Source organism: Hemicordylus capensis, chromosome 1, assembly GCF_027244095.1.
Source record: "Hemicordylus capensis ecotype Gifberg chromosome 1, rHemCap1.1.pri, whole genome shotgun sequence".
Lineage (NCBI taxonomy): Eukaryota > Metazoa > Chordata > Lepidosauria > Squamata > Cordylidae > Hemicordylus > Hemicordylus capensis.
This window is the reverse complement of record NC_069657.1, coordinates 309,419,228-309,435,621: the sequence shown is the minus strand read 5'-3', so window position 1 is coordinate 309,435,621 and position 16,394 is coordinate 309,419,228. Positions and strand designations below refer to the sequence as shown.

Genomic DNA, 16,394 nt, shown 5'->3' with positions numbered 1-16,394 from the left:
AAAAATTCCCTTAACCACTGTGTGGCTCTAGGGGAGAACGGATCTTTACTTACAGGGGAAGGAGCCGAAGGATCTGGTCTGTTCGAGTTCTCCTGTGCAGCGCTCACGGGAGGAGAATTAGCCCATTGGACAGCCCCCGATAAACTCTCTTGGGGCAAAGGGTCAGTCGCTGGAAGGTTGCCTACCGGGCACCGGCCGCCCAGTTTACTGGCTGATCGCTTTCTGTGTCCCTCTTTATTCTTGGCACCATTTGCCTGCGCTTTGGATTTCGAGTGGCGGCACACCGCTTGAATCAGTAAACGTTTGCTAAGCCGCTTGTGCCCCTCCGCTTTAATTAGGGACTCTTTGCGCTTTCGTTTCTTTTTCGTGGCTTGGTCCCCTACGTGCTTAGACTTTTTAAGGGCTTTTGATGGTAGTAGCCCTGAGGAAGAGGGTTCTGGCGCCAACGCCACCGGCGCCGCAGTATCACAGGGCTGGGAAGAGATAATGGCGTTGGGGGAAACCGCCAGGGCAGATTGATTTCCCCGCGCATTGCCCAGGTGCTGTGGCAATACAGAAGCCTCCGACACTGAGCCCTGTAATAGCTCTTCGGCATGTGAAATGTCCATAAGAACAAACGTGAACGACACAAAACAAAGCAAAAAACTTTGGATTAGCCAATTGAGTCCGAATGTAAAACAAAAAATAATTTTTAGAAGTTTTGCTATGGAGCCGAATTGAGTGCAAGCTCTCTTCCCCCCTCGCACACACTAATTAAAGGAGAGTCAGAAAAACCAGCCAACAGAAAGAAATTCAATAACTAACAGACCAGAAGGCAGAATTGCAAAATGCAGAGTACACGGAGCTCTCTCACGAAGGTCTAATCCCGAGTGAGACAGAACTGGGAGCCAGCTACGCCCACAAGAATCACATGGTCCAGTTCTGTCTCGGGCATGCGCAGTTCCTAACCCTTTCTTCCCGAGGATCTCCTACCACCAGAGGAAAACTGATCTTTTCCATGCCACCAGTCACAATACACATTAAGGAAGTTTGTGACACTGAACAAGAATTCAGTTTTGCTTGGGGAGAACGAAGCAGATGACCCATTTCTACAAGTAGGCAGCTACCACAGAAACAGAAAAGAAGTGATGGTGCCCATTTGCCCCGTGTCATCGATTTTACTAAAATGAAGCACCAAAAAAATGATTTTGCCAATATACTGTGGAATGCATGGGATCAGCTTACCTCCTAGTTACACATCTCTCTCGCTTCCCTGAATTTTTGACAAGGTGTAGATGTATGATAAAATTCCCCTCACAAGATATTACAAGATATTACAGTTGACCTCTTTCTGCATAGTTACATGCATAGCAAATATTTTACAGAAAACAAATACACTTTATTAATATACCAAGTTGCATCCATAGATTAAGTCTCACTGAAATAAATGGGACTTAGTTAGTCACAACTAACCCATCTCATTGATTTCAGCAGTGCTTAGTCATGGCTACAATTCTTTGGATAGAACGCATTGTTTTGTGTTGAACTGATCCCGGTGTAGTGGTCATCAGGAACTTAGTCTCCCAACCAAGTCAAGACACACAAGGAGGATATGTTTCAGACCTTTCTCCCTAGCAATAATCTGGCAAATCTAATTCACACTTTGAACACTGCCAGTGCAGTAAGATGGCCCTTATAATACTGGCCAGGATGTCTACTAGAACAATTCATACATGTTGCTTATCTGAGTCTACTTAAGGATTAGAAATGCTTTCATGAAATCAGATTCCATGTTGAAGAGTTGCCAGTTGCTTCAAAAAAGTCTGCCTCAATCTCCTGCCAACATGTAAAACAATCGGCTACCTAAAATAAATGCTAAAAAGGGACAACTGAAGGAATCAATTGACAGAAGTCAGTATTTTGAAAGCTGCTCGTCTTTTCATGCTGCTTCTGACACAGAAAGTAGATCATCACTGGTTATTAGTCGCTTGCAATGAAATGTACAAACTAAGCACCAGGTTTCAATTTCTTAAACAATAAAATATTTGCCATAAAATCTGATTTTAAAAATATATAAGGGTTCTATGCCTGGGTAATCCTATCAGTATCTCAGTATTAAAGCTGAGTATCTTGGTATTAAAACTGGAAGTTGCAAGAAATGAGACTTGCTACTGTTCTTTGCAGGAGAAATAATGAACGCAAACATGTAAGAAAAATGTCTTCTTTCTTTACTTTGATCTAGTTGAATCAGTAACCAAAAAACTATCCCAAAATAAAAGGAATTCTCATGAAATACAGTCCAATGGATGAAAAGAAAGGTGGCAGAATGCTTTGAACATGAGATTGCACTTCAAAAGAAATGTGATTTTATGGGCTGTGTGTTTTGGTTACTCAATGGATTCAGAAACACCTCACTAAGCAATGCAACTGCATACAAATGAAAATCATGAAGCAATATGGTGTTCTGTCTATGGTGGTCAATATGGACCCTTGTGTGTACATTTTCACCACTACGATGCACTGAAGAAAAGCAAGAATTTGGCAAGTGAAGTAGAAAACGTCCAAATTAGCACAGTTGAAAGAGGAGTTCCTGAACCAGGCCTTTTGGGGATGGAGGAAGATAGAGGTGACAAGAGATTATGTTCTAAACTGTCTGGAAAAACGAAAACTAACAAATCACCAGGGCCAGATGGCATCCATCCAAGAGTCCTCAAAGAACTCAAATGTGAAATTGCCAACCTCCTTGCTAAAATATATAATTTATCCCTGCAATCAGGCTCTGTACCAGAGGGCTGGAAAGTAGCAAAAGTAACACCAATTTTCAAAAAGGGATACGGGAAATTACAGGCTAGTTAGCTTAATGTCAGTTCCAGGCAAATTGATGGAAAGCATCCTCAAGGATAAAATTATAAAGCACATAGAAGAACAGACCCTGCTGGGAGTGAACCAGCATGGCTTCCGCAAAGGTAAATCTCGCCTCACAAATCTTTTGGAGTTCTTTGAGAGTGTCAACAAGTGTGTGGATCAAGGTGATCCAGTTGACATAGTCTACCTGGACTTCCAAAAAGCTTTTGACAAAGTTCCTCATCAAAGACTCCTGAGGAAATTTAGCAGTCATAGGGTAAGGGAACAAGCACATGTGTGGATTGCTAAGTGGTTACAAGACAAGAAACAGAGGGTAGGTATAAATGGAAAGTTTTCACAATGGAGGGAAGTAAGAAGTGAGGTCCCCCAGGGATCTGTACTGGGACCAGTGCTTTTTAATTTATTCATAAATGATCTAGAAGCAGGGGTAAGCAGCGAGGTGGCCAGATTTGCAGATGATACCAAACTCTTTCAGGTAATGAAATCCAAAACTGATTGTGAGGAGCTCCAAGAGGATCTCTCCAAACTGGGTGAGTGGGCAACAAAATGGCAAATGTGGTTCAATGTTTGCAAGTGTAAAGTGATGCACATTGGGACGAAAAACCCCAACTTCAAGTATACGCTGATGGGATCTGAGCTGTCGGTGACTGACCAGGAGAGGGATCTTGGGGTCATGGTGGACAGCTCGTTGAAAGTGACGACTCAATGTGAGGCAGGTGTGAAAAAGGCCAATTCCATGCTGGGGATCATTAGGAAGGGAATTGAAAATAAAATGGCTAATACTATAATGCCCTTATACAAAACTATGGTGTGCCCACACCTGGAGTACTGTGTACAATTCTGGTCACCACATCTAAAAAAGGACATTGTAGAACTGGAAAAGGTGCAGAAAAGGGCAACCAAGATGATCAGGAGCCTAGAGTACCTTTCTTATGAGGCAAGGCTACAACACCTGGAGCTTTTTAGTGTAGAAAAAAAGACGGCTGTGGGGAGACATGATAGAGATCTATAAAATCATGCATGGTGTGGAGAAAGTTGATAGAGAAATTCTTCTCCTTCTCATATAACACTAGAACCAGTGGTCATGCCATGAAATTGATTGCCAGGAAATCTAGGACCAACAAACGGAAGTACTTTTTCACACAACGCATAACCAACTTGTGGAATTCTCTGCCACGAGATGTGGTGACAGCCAACAACCTGGATGGCTTTAAGAGGGGTTTGGATAATTTCATGGAAGAATAGTCTTATCATCAGCTACTAGTTGGAGGGCTAAAGGCCACCTCCAGCCTCGAAGGCAGGATGCCTCTGAGTACCAGTTGCAGGGGAGTAACAGCAGGAGGGAGGGTATGCCCTAAACTCCTGCCTGTGGCTTCCAGTAGCATCTGGTGAGCCACTGTGCGAAACAGGATGCTGGACTAGATGGGCCTTGGGCCTAATCCAGCAGGGCTGTTCTTATGTTTTTATGAGTTTGGCAGCTCGCCCCACTTTGACTAACATAGAAGTGACCTGAGGATGCCTAAGCAAGCTACATCTACACCTGCAGGCTCATGGGGCAAACCAACACCGTCAAACCTGAGGGGGTGGCAGAGAGACTCGGACATTTCATCCCACAGTCTTCTGTGCTTGCAGAGCACTTGCCATTATAAAAGGAGGTACTTTTTTTTCCCCCAAACCAAAGTGGGTGTTCTATAAAGATGCTCTTATACATGTTGACTTTGGAGAAACATTACAGAATATACTAGTGAGATTCCAATCAATATTTCTTTTGTGAAATGAAATGGAGAACAGAAAACCTGAAGCTGTAAGTAAATATTATCTGTAATCTGTCATACACTGAAAAATCAGTTGCTTTTTGTTTGTAAAATGAAAATTCCTTATAAAAGAATGTAGAAGGGGGAAAGTACTCAAATCAAAGGATGATCATAAGGATAGTCAACAATAATATTTAAAAGATAAAGTACTACAAATTTCCATTTAGCGTAAACATATCTAGAGTTAATTCCAAAAGGACTCAAATAACTTACTATTTTCCAAAGATAATCCTGAAGAAATTTTGCTCAAAAGGAGCTGCTGTTTTAAATGAAGAACTTCAGCTTCTAATGCATCAACTCTAGATTTCCATTTGGAATCCTGTCCAGATATTATTTTGGCTAGGTGCTCTGTATATCCTTTGCTGCTTTGATTTAGTGGCTTTGAGCGGATAATAGCTAAAGCCAGGGCCAACTGCGAAGTTTTCAAATACCACATCACATCTTCTCTATTTTTTATTTCTGTCAGAATCAAAAGAAAAGTCATATTAGGGCTGAAAGAAAAAATTATTTATTGTATTTTATTAATTCAAAAGGAAAATTTCCAGAAGATCAAGTTTCCTAACTCTGGCAAGGCACTAAATCAACAAAAAAAAGATACAAACCACCCCCCTGCCAGGCAATGAAATTTTTACAAGCAGCACCAATACAGTCAAAAATAAGATGTAGTCTGACAGGCTGGAAACAATAGCATGAACTGTAGGAGTCTCTAACAACATACGGTAGGAAGGGGAAGGCGACGTCCTGCTTTAGTGAAGTTAGAGGTGCAAGTTTTTGTTTTTGAGATTAAGTGCCATCAAACTGTGCCATTGAATTTGGAAGTTTTGCTCCAAATTCAGCTGTTGCATTTTAGTCTTTGAACAGTAACTTTGAGTCAAATTATACATTATGTTAAATAGATCACAAGCCAACACACTTAGCTTTGTTTACTAAATAGCAAATGGCAAGGGTGATCTGGATTGGAGATCCAGAAAGGGTGGTTGTTTTTAACCCTTTGCCCCTGCCACAGTCTCAGTCCACATCCTGAATCTGCTACTTGCACTAGGAAGGAAGCTCTCATGGTTTCATTGGGAGACAGAGAGAGCAAGTCAAGATGTCGGGCAGCAGAAGTGTGTCTCAAGCACAGAAGCCTGCTGAGGTCCAGTCTAGAGGGAGAACAAACATGAGCCATATCTAAGGAATTCTACAGATTTAGCACTGTGCATCAGCTTGAAATGGAGAGAACTACTAGCATGGCAAAAATAAGAGAAAGCCAAGTGGATAAAAGCTGTTTCTAAGGGCTTAAGTGCCATTTCCACACATGAGTAGAGTTATGTACATTCTGTACTAGACAACACATCAGCAGTCTGAGCCAAGAAAAAATGAATTGTTACCTTACTCAAATTTGCAGTTTCTGATTTGCACAATTTGTTCTGTATTATATTACATAATTTATTCTTTCTGCTAAGTGAAGGAAGGAGCAAACAGATGGCAACTATCTGTTTGCTCCTCCCTGATCACTAGAAATCTTATTCAGATTTCTAAATAAAGATTTCTTAGAAATCTTATTCAGCATATCCTCTGGCTACTCAGATTTCACCAGACATTGTACACACACACTTTCCAGCCTGTCTCCTCAACCATAAGGACTAGAAGCTCTTTTTAAAAATGAAAGCTGAAATTCTCAGGAAGCCGAGTTCTGTACCCAATACCGTATGCTGCTCTTTTTCTGTGCCTACAATGAATCATGATATGCACTGCATACAGCCCTGAACGTGTTCTTTTGGGGGGCCTCCTTTGGTTTTTTCCTGTCTGATATTTCACCTTTTGCCTCTTCACAGGCTTTATACAACAGCAATTCCCAAAGGCCTGGCTGGGATTATCAGAAGCCTTACACACATAAGTTAAAGATATTTAGGTTTAGTTTCTGTGAAGGGCAAGGAGTTAAGACAAATGATGCAGCCCAAGAATGATATCTGGATCAAGGGTAGAACCATCAGGTCCCAAATAAATACAACTTTATATCTTTGTGGGCTCTGCCATCAACATACACAACCTTACATGGCAACCCTGCAACCTCCCTCACGTTCTGTAAATCTTCTGCTGCACTTTTGCTTTCTTTCCCTTGAAAATACTGCCAAAGAGTCCACAGATTTTCACATATGTGGTCACATAATGACCAGACAAGGTATTCATTCGTTTAGAAGGAAAATGAAGGAGATGTCAGTTTCATTTACTGTCTTGCAATCTATTACAGTCCACTGTTGCACCATTCATTCAAGCAGTTAAGGGCTTAGCCTAATGAGCCCCTGGTGGCGCAGTGGTAAAACTGCCACCCTGTAACCAGAAGGTTACAAGTTCCATCCTAACCAGGGGCTCGAGGTTGACTCAGCCTTCCATCCTTCCGAGGTCGGTAAAATGAGTACCCAGAATGTTGGGGGCAATATGCTAAATCATTGTAAACCGCTTAGAGAGCTCCAGCTATAAAGCGGTATATAAATGTAAGTGCTATTGCTATTGCTATTGCTATTGCTATTGCTATACTGGGCACTCCGAGGCCAGTCCGGCATAGAAACCTTGCATTTGATGCAACAGCTCATACATTCCCAGGATCGAGATCAAGGAATGTGACCAGGCAGCTTCCAAAGTCTCTGCATATACGTAGCTTTCACATTTTGCCCACTACGTTTATCCAGACACCCAAAGAATGGATGTTCATGTACATTTTAATATTTTACAAGTATCTTCTAGTATATGACTATAGTAGTATATGACTACTATCCACCAGTCACAAGGATGGGGCTGTAGCTCGTTGGTAGAGCATCTGCAAGCAGAAGGTCCTGGGTTCCATCTCTGGCATTTCCAGGTAAGGTTGGGAAAGATTCTTGCCTAAAACCCTGGGAGAGCTGCTCCCAGACAGTGGAGACAGTACTGAGCTAGATGGACCAATGGTCTGACTCAGTAGAAGGCAGCCTCCTGCATTCTGATAACAATATGTTATCCAGTCGCATGTAATTGGGGAGAGCTGGCACAGTTAGCTTCATTAAAGAAGAAAATGTTCATGTAGATATAGATTTTCATGATGGAGAAGAAGCGCATGCAGACCTAAAAGTGCTGTTTAGAATTAAAAAAAGAAGTTCAAACATGGTTCAGCCTCCAAATCATTTCATATAAAACTTTTCAAGAATCTTTAACAGAGAAAATGAAAGGGGTGGGGGAGACAGGTTTGAGTCACTCATCAGCATTCATAGCACAGGAAATATCCACTCCATCCATGCCTATGGCACACTCACCATCACATTATGCACAGCCATGTCAACAGGTGTGCTGACTGCAAAGAAAATGACACGCTTACTGCTGGGACAATGTAATATTCATGCAACAGAAATAGAACACTGAGAAAATACTGCCTATTTGTTACATTAAAGAGCAAACACTTTTAAAAAGCTTTTGACCAAGTCCGTCACCAAAGACTCCTGAGTAAACTTAGCAGTTCAGATCTGCGAAGGACCTGAGAACAGGTCTTTTTATGGACTGGTAACTTGTTAACAAACAGGAAGCAGAGAGCAAGAATAAATGGGTAATTTCCACAATGGAGGGCAGTAAGAGGTGGGGTCCCCCAAGAATCTGTACTGGGACCAGTGGCTGACATCTGGAGCAGCATATCACATGTAGGGGCTGTTGCGCTAACTAGCTATTCTGGGGCTCAAGAGGGCTCTGTTTCCCTTAAAGGAGCCCCATCAGTGCGAGGGAAAGCATAGCACTGCACAGGGAGTATGGTCACCTCTGAATAGAGCCAGGGGAGTTGCGTGGAGCATTGGCCTTTGGCTAAAGCTTTGCACACAGGGCTAACAAACAATTAGTCAGCGAGCTGTAGTTAGGGTCAAGGAGTTACCACTGGTTTCCAGGCCTGAGGCTGCAATATTAAAGCATAAGAGGCTACTGAATTGCAAAATGTAGATGCTCAACCTGACAAATCAACTGCTATAGGTTTGGGGGATTGAATCACCTCCCAGAGTCCTCTTAGCTTAGAGATTCTAGACCATTAAGATTTCTCTGAATGGATTTTCTATCAGTAGAAATTGCCTGAGACATGCCTGTTTAAGCCTTGAATAATGACACACTTTGCTTAACAGTCTGTTGCCCTGGCTGGGGGAAAGGGTGTGTGTAATAATACACAGTTTTGTGTGTGTGAAATATAATCAGCCACTAATTTGAGGCTTAGGAGATTGATGTGCATTAGGATGCCCATGTGTCCTAATATATAGAAGACAGTCCTCTGTTTAAAGGGCTGACCTCTATGCAACTCCAGACTGTCCTCTGTTTTAAGGGATGTCTGGGTCTACACCCAAGACCTTTTGCTGCCTGAGACAGAACAGCAAACACCACACCACCCCCTGCTCTGGGCACCTGCCCAGCTCTTGCCAGGGCAGGCACTGGCTCTATTTTAATTACAGTTTTTCCCCCCTCTCTAAATTTGCATCCATATCAGTGTTCCCTCTACCAGGGATTCCCAGATGTTGTTGACTACAACTCCCAGCATCCCTAGCTGCAATGGCCTTTGACTGGGAATTCTGGGAGTTGTAGTCAACAACATCTGGAAATCCCTGTTAGAAGGAACACTGATCCATATATATAAATGAGCACATTCAGGTTTTATATAAAATTTTGACCTCTTTTGTCCTATGATGATGATGATGATGAAGAAGCATGTCCTCTTTTTTGGCAATGTTTAAGTGGCCGCCCTGATATACATAATATGATGTCTGGTCAGGGGCATAACTATAATTAGGCAAGGGGAGGCCGTTGTCTCGGGGCCCCACTGCCTTGAGGGGCCCCCCAGAGGCAAGTCACATGACTCCCCATCCAGCTATTCTGACTCTGAGTCCGAAATTGATCCTTCCATTTCGTTCCGTCTCTGTCTCTCCCTCCCTCCTTTCCCCATCTTCACCCTGTGTGTGCAGCTCTTTACAGAAAATGAACGCTCTGCAAAAGAAGCCCCTCCTACACGTAGCATTCACATTCACTCCTTTAATATAATGTAAACAAACATACAGCGCTCGTCCGCGATGCTTTATCCGCACTCCTTGCCCTTGCTTCCTCCCACCCATCATCAAAAACATGCATGCGCAGTGGAAAAACCATTATTTGCCCCGTCCCTCCCTGTGACCATTCCTACAAAGCGTAGGCACGCGCAGGCGTCCTGAGTGATGACACGCAACTAGCAGCTGTTTGAATAGGAGAATACGCTCAGTAGTCATGGGGGGTGCTGTGGCAGTGACCTGACCAGCAGAATTAGTGGAGGAAAACGGCACCTGGGGGGAAAGCAGAGCTCCGCAGGGTCGGGGCCATGCAGAGTCGGGGCCTCAGGCACATTGTGAGGCAGCTCAAGCACGTCAAGGTGAGCAGGCACGGCTGGCTGGAGCCAGAAAGAGAGAGGACAGGTAGGGGAAGACCCATCGCCAGCACTGCAGCAGGGGTGGAAAAGGAGATGACGAAGGGGCAAATGCACTTGCTCTAAGTTCACATGGCTTTGGTTATGTCAGGGCTTAAGTTGTCGAGAGGAGAGAGCTGCACAGTTTCTCCTCCTGGACCGACCCTCCACCCCAGCTCTGGAAGGAAACTCACAGAACAAAAGAAAGCAGGCTCCCTCGGGCGGTGGTGGTGGTGGTGGTGGGGTGGGTGTGTGTGTGTGTGTGTGCGCGTGTTAAAGGCTCCTCTTTCCTTGCAGCAGCAAAACTTTGCTGTGTCTCACGCTGAAAGCCTGAACACACTTACTGGGGAACAAGCACTCATCCAGAGGGACTTTTTACTTCCAAGTAAACAAGCACTGGCAGGCATGGCTAAAACCCTGTGTACAAATAACACAAGAGAAAAGTTTTTTCACCTACAAAGTGGGGGAAACAAGTCTCTCCAACCAGGTCAGGCACGGCACAATCAATTTTCTGGGGGGCAGGGGTTGTAAATTGCTCAAGATAAATATCTTGTTAGCACAACCAGAAGAGACTGTTTGTAAAGCGACAAGTGACAAGCACGCAATTCTCTCCTCCTTTGAACAAGAGGAGTGCTGAGCTGACAGCCTGATTTCGAATCAATCTACAGCCCTTGCTGTGGATACAGCAGCTGCTCCGAGATCTCACAACGTCCCCTAAACACCACCCACCCCCCTTTCAACTTTCAAGTTATTACCATGCATCCCATTTCTTTTACATTTCTGGATCAAATGGGGGAGAAAGTGTCTCTTCCACTCATCCCCTTTAAATAGAACTACAGCACCACTTTTGGAAGAGTGAGAAATAGGAGGTTATTCATGCAGTTGAAATAGGTTGGCTGTGCCACAGGCCTGAGCAGCTCACGCCCCCCGCCCCTCCAATTTGAAAAACTCACCAAGAAAGGAGATTCAAGGGAAGGGAAGGGATCTTGCTTGGTCTATCAACCACAATCTTGGCAAATTCTTACACAGCATTTCACTAGATATCAGCCTACTTATATACATATATGGATCCATACGACCTGGATTTATTTGTTTACTCTGAAGTAAATTCCACAGATTTTAGTTATACTGTGGTCCTATGCCTGCATGAAAGCCATTGTTCTCACTGGTTTCTAAATTACTCTATAGAAACCCTATTGAAATTACACAGTCCTAAGAGTATCTCCTGAGTATTAAGTACTCTCTCTCAACATAGGAAGCTGCCATATACTGAGTCAGACCATTGGTCTATCTAGCTCAGTATTGTCTTCACAGACTGGCAGCAGCTTCTCCAAGGCATCTCATGGAAATTGGTGGGGAGAGAGAACTTAAGACAGTGCTATTGTAGGACTGAAGGGAAGATTATCAAGTGACTTATAGAGTGAATTAAGATGCCATCCCCTTCAGTTTCTAACTATCCTGCAGGAACTGGGCTACATAGGACACATATCCAAACTATTTTATTAGTATAGAGTTGTGCTTTCTTAATAGTTACAAGAGATACTTCATTTGAAGTATTTATAGTAGCCTATAAGTAACATTAAACAGAGGTCAGATATCAAAAGTTATCAGAAAAAATATTAAATGAAACCAAAAAAGTATGGTGAAACCCACCCACTCTGCTCAAAACCTGGCGCTCTCCACACATATATTCCTCCACCTTCTCAGTGCCCCCAGTCCAGCCCTGCCTGAGATCATAGTTCTGGCAATTAACTATATAACTAGATAAATATAGTTATATTTATAACTATATCATTATAGTTATAACCATATAGTTATAGATATAACTATATAAATATTCACCATATTCATAATGGGGATGTGAGTGTGAGTGCACTATATATTGTGGTGTGTGTGTGTGTGTGTGTATCAGCGAGGGGCCCATTTTAAAATCTTGTCTCTGGGCCCACTCCAACCTTGCTACACCCCTGTGTCTGGTTAAGAATAGCTTGAATTAGTTATTTTTGCTCCTTTGGCCAAATTTTAGCAAGCTGTAAAATGTATCCTTGGATGGCTTGAAGGGTGTGTGGCGGGGGCTACTTCTCAGCTAGGCCTGCACCCCAGTTGAAGGCAGTCTAAAGCAATCATAAGGTAAAATCTTTATGTTTGTGTAGCAACAGAGCTATGATTGGTCAGGCAGGCTTATTACTGGTAGTGCTTGGGCCAATCTTAGCTCTGATGCAAGGAGGAGCTGCATGTGAGAATTCCCACATGTGGACTATTCGTGCAAGAATGCTCACATATGGTCTCCCAATTTTGTACACAGATGCACGAGTCATTTCAGAGGGGTCACCAGTTTCACACCTGCCCCAGGCCTCATAAATCCTCTGGGCAACCCTGCTGCTGGAACACAGGTGGTAGAAGTCTGCAGTTTTAATATGAGAGCTTTAGTTGGCACTGATTAAAAACTAAGGCATCCTTTAGGTTTAGGTGCAGCTGCTTTATTTAGGAATCTGATGCAGGATCAAAGGATTTGCTCCTTGCTGGGGAAATCTATATTCTGGTTGTTTCTTTGTACATTAGAATTTTTATTAAAAGAACATTGTAAATCTCCAGCACATACTTGTACAAAGGAAACCAACCCCTGCAGTGCCATGCTTCACTTGTCATCATTTGGAGGAGCAGGAAACACCAAATAGCATACCTGAGGAGGACCCACACACACAGGAGCTGCCACTCAGCACTTTGCTAAGAACCCCCTCAAGCTTGGAGCCCAGACTTGCTATTTCTGATTCTAGTCTTGTGAAGAGAGGTACTACATATTCAACTAAAAAAAATTAAAATTAAGCACCTGTTTTATCAGATACAACAAGCCAGGGGGTCTCCAGGGTGAACAGCACTTGCGTCTCATTCATTACTGAAACAAATATTTTTGGGAAAGGATTCGTCACTCACCCAGATTAACAAGAGTAACAGGATTAGACATTCCACCCAACTCTGAGTGATTCTCCCATCCAAAGAGAGCACTTCTGTGATTTCCTTGGGAATTGTGTCTTAGGAGTCACCTCAGCATAAACCATGAGGCGAGGTAAATTAGACTGAGGAGAAAGAGAGTTCTTTATTCTGGTGACATAAATTACACTCCAACTGTGGTGTTGCTATTGGGTATATTTCCTGACCGATAAAACAAGAGCATTATTTACCTATTGTCACTGTAATAGAGACCTACTGCTCAAGCAAATAAAAGAGCCTGTGAGTCTTTTCTCACGATCAGTATATATGAGACTCTGTTTAGTTGTTACTTCAGCTGGCCACTGAAGAATCAACCTGTTCTTTCTGCATGTCTTCTGACCTCACATCAAGTCTTTTCTAGTGGACTCCCCCTGCCCACCCAAATTATTTTCTTTCTGTGAATGGAGGAGCCTAATTGTATTATATTCTACTTGTTTTGAGATAGTTTGGTTAGTTTTATTTATTACATTCATCCCACCTTTCTTCCAGTGGGAGGCCAAGGCATCATGCATAGAATTTCCAGGTGGTCTCCCTTCTGACTAAACACAGCAGTTGCTGTATCATATGACTTTGGACCAGGACGGAGCCACCACTGCGTGGGGTTTTTTCTTCTACCAAAGAACCTGGGCCTTGTGTTCAGGGGCTGTGCCTGGCACCCCAACCACACCCCCTGCAGCTCACATCACATCTGACATCAGTCAGTTCATTTTAGATCCCACTCAGGTTGAATCATGAAGGCCCCATTCTGAATGCACATGCGCACACACTGCCTTGATACTGCCGCTCATAACAAAACTCATTCCGCACAGAGATGAAAAAAATCAGAGGGACCACTGACCCCAGGGGTAATCCCATGAAACTGATGGCCAGGAAACATAGGGCCAACAAAAAGATGTGCTTTTAAAAAACAGTGAATAATCTAGAGTATTCTCTGCCATGGGATGTGGTGATGGCCACTAGCTTGGGTGGCTTCAAATGGGGCTTAAACAAATTCATGGAGGACAGGTCTATCAATGGCTACTAGCCTGGTGGCGGCCACCTCTAGAAGCAAAATGCCTCTAAATACCAGTTGCAGGGGAGCAACAGCAAGAGATTGCACGTGGGTTTCTCAGAGGCATCTAGTGGGTCACTGTGTGAAACAGGATGCTGGACTAGATAGGCCTTTGGCCTATCCAGTAAGGCTATTCTTATGTCTGCAGGAAACATCTTTGGCAGGGTAAGGAGAAATGGGTATGCTTGATCAGGGGCTGGGTTCACTAGAGTAACCCATGGGACTATTCAATTTACTTTTCTCATTGTTATCAATGAGAACTTTTTACATCATCTAACATGAGAAAATCTTTGAATGACATGAATTTTGGAATAGCACAAATGTTTGTGGTGGCTTTTTTGGAATTACACATATATTTATTTGGAACTGGACATTTTGTATCTGGTTGCACTAAGAGTTTCCCCACCCCAGTTCACTTCATTGGCTGCCATTTTGAGGGGCAGAGAATCTCACGCATCATCCATTTTATGGATATCACATCATCCATTTTAGTTTACTATACAAAACTGGGGAAGAAGATGCAGGGTTTTTGAAGCAACTGTGCAATCTCAGTATCATCTAGTTTCAACCTAAGCAATATGAATTTTTTACTGGGGTCATAAGCAAACATCGCCTGTGCAATCTCAATATCATCTACTTTCAACCTAAGCAATAAGAGTTTTTTACTAGGCTCATAAGCAAGGTCATTCGCCTTGTGTGAACAGCAATGAAAACTCAAAGAGTCTCCGACTTGCAAATAATGGAAAATCAGTCAATAGTATCTCAGGTACTTTCCTGAGATGATGGTCATCCTAATTGTTGCCCTGTCAATTAAAATTGCAGATGAAGAAGACAAATTGCCTACAGTTAGTACTCTCTTCCTGTCTGACAAGACAGCTACCAAGAAATTGATCCATCATTTATAATTAAAGTGGCATATAGCATATAACAATAACAGGACATATTTTTCAAACAGGGTTTTAAGGCCATGTAGTTAATACAAGTAACATTTTAATAAAATGGGCTTAATTGGTGCACCTATCACAATGCTATGTGTATAAAATAAATAATAGCATCAGTAAGGAGCTCTGCATTCAGCTACTCAGGATTAGGCTCTAGCTGGCATTGCAAATCAAGCAGCTTCAACCACAAGGCTGCATCTAAGAACAAAAACTAAAATAAAATAAAATCCAAGAACCTCTTTTTTGAGCACACAAATTATACTCCACAGATGTACTTACAATGAATAGATTCCCTACCACATCTGTTTTTGTGATTTAAAACATAACTCAATAGCATTTAAGCCTTCTGTCTTCTTTTATGCAAATGAACTTACATGAATTTTGCAAGCAACAATTACATTACATCAAAGTTCAACACTGAAATCACAATGAAAAGAGCGCCCAAGTTATTCTATTAAGATCTGATGAATTAGAGATTCAAGAACTGTGCAGAAGCAAATCTATTAGGGAGAGAGGAGCAAAAGAAGGTTGGAAATATCTAAAGTATGTAGCACAGCAGCTGGTTAAACTAAATATCCAGTGAGCTAGCACACACACTCATTTGCAAATGGCCTGCAATTGCCCCAAAAGACAAACCACACAGTGCCATGGCAACTCCTTGTGCAGTGCACTCTCTCTTCAACTTCAAGAAGTTACCTAGTGGGGAAAATCAGCCAGCACCTGGTTACCAGGTCAATGCAGCACATGCAATTCTTGCAGACAGTCTTCATTCTGTCCTAAAGGGCCAGAGTACTTCACATTCTGCCACACATGGCAATCATCACCACTACCACTCTGGTGGGTTTCCAGTTCCAAGAGAAGCAGCTATAGGAATTCTGTACCTTTACTCTGCTTTCTGCTGCAGGGGAGGAAGATGAGCACAGGCAACCAAGTACTGGCACTTCTTCTTTAAAACTAAGAGACTTCTAAGAGCAGCACCAGGCATTGCGGGAATGGGGAGTGGAATGGGATGAGCAACCAGACCAGAGGATAGAGGGTAATTCATTACCTGGCTACTGAAAGGCTACACATGTTGAAAATTCAATCTCTAGATACATGAAAGATAGAATCTATTAAACCTATCCTCCCCCAGCTTCATTTCCCTAGTAGAAAGGTCAGTGCATCATTGCCTTATGAAAATATTTACTTATAATAATCTACAGTCACAGAAAGTAAAAAACATTTTCTACTTCAGTAACAGAGACCTTTAAAGTGGTAATAGCAAGAAGAGCATCTATATAACACAGAATCAAACCACGTGAGCAGGAAGATCCTTTTGTCTTTGCAATGAACCTCTCCCTCCT

General features: G+C 42.7%; 1 protein-coding gene across 1 annotated transcript in view; it reads right to left on the bottom strand.

Annotated features, from left to right (window-relative positions):
* MEI4 (meiotic double-stranded break formation protein 4) overlaps positions 1-16,394 on the bottom strand; it is a 328,392-nt gene that overhangs the window by 115,739 nt on the left and 196,259 nt on the right. Inside the window, exon 3 of the mRNA XM_053280443.1 lies at positions 4,872-5,117. Within this exon, the coding sequence (XP_053136418.1) occupies positions 4,872-5,117 (246 nt within the window). The remainder of the gene's footprint in view (positions 1-4,871; positions 5,118-16,394) is intronic.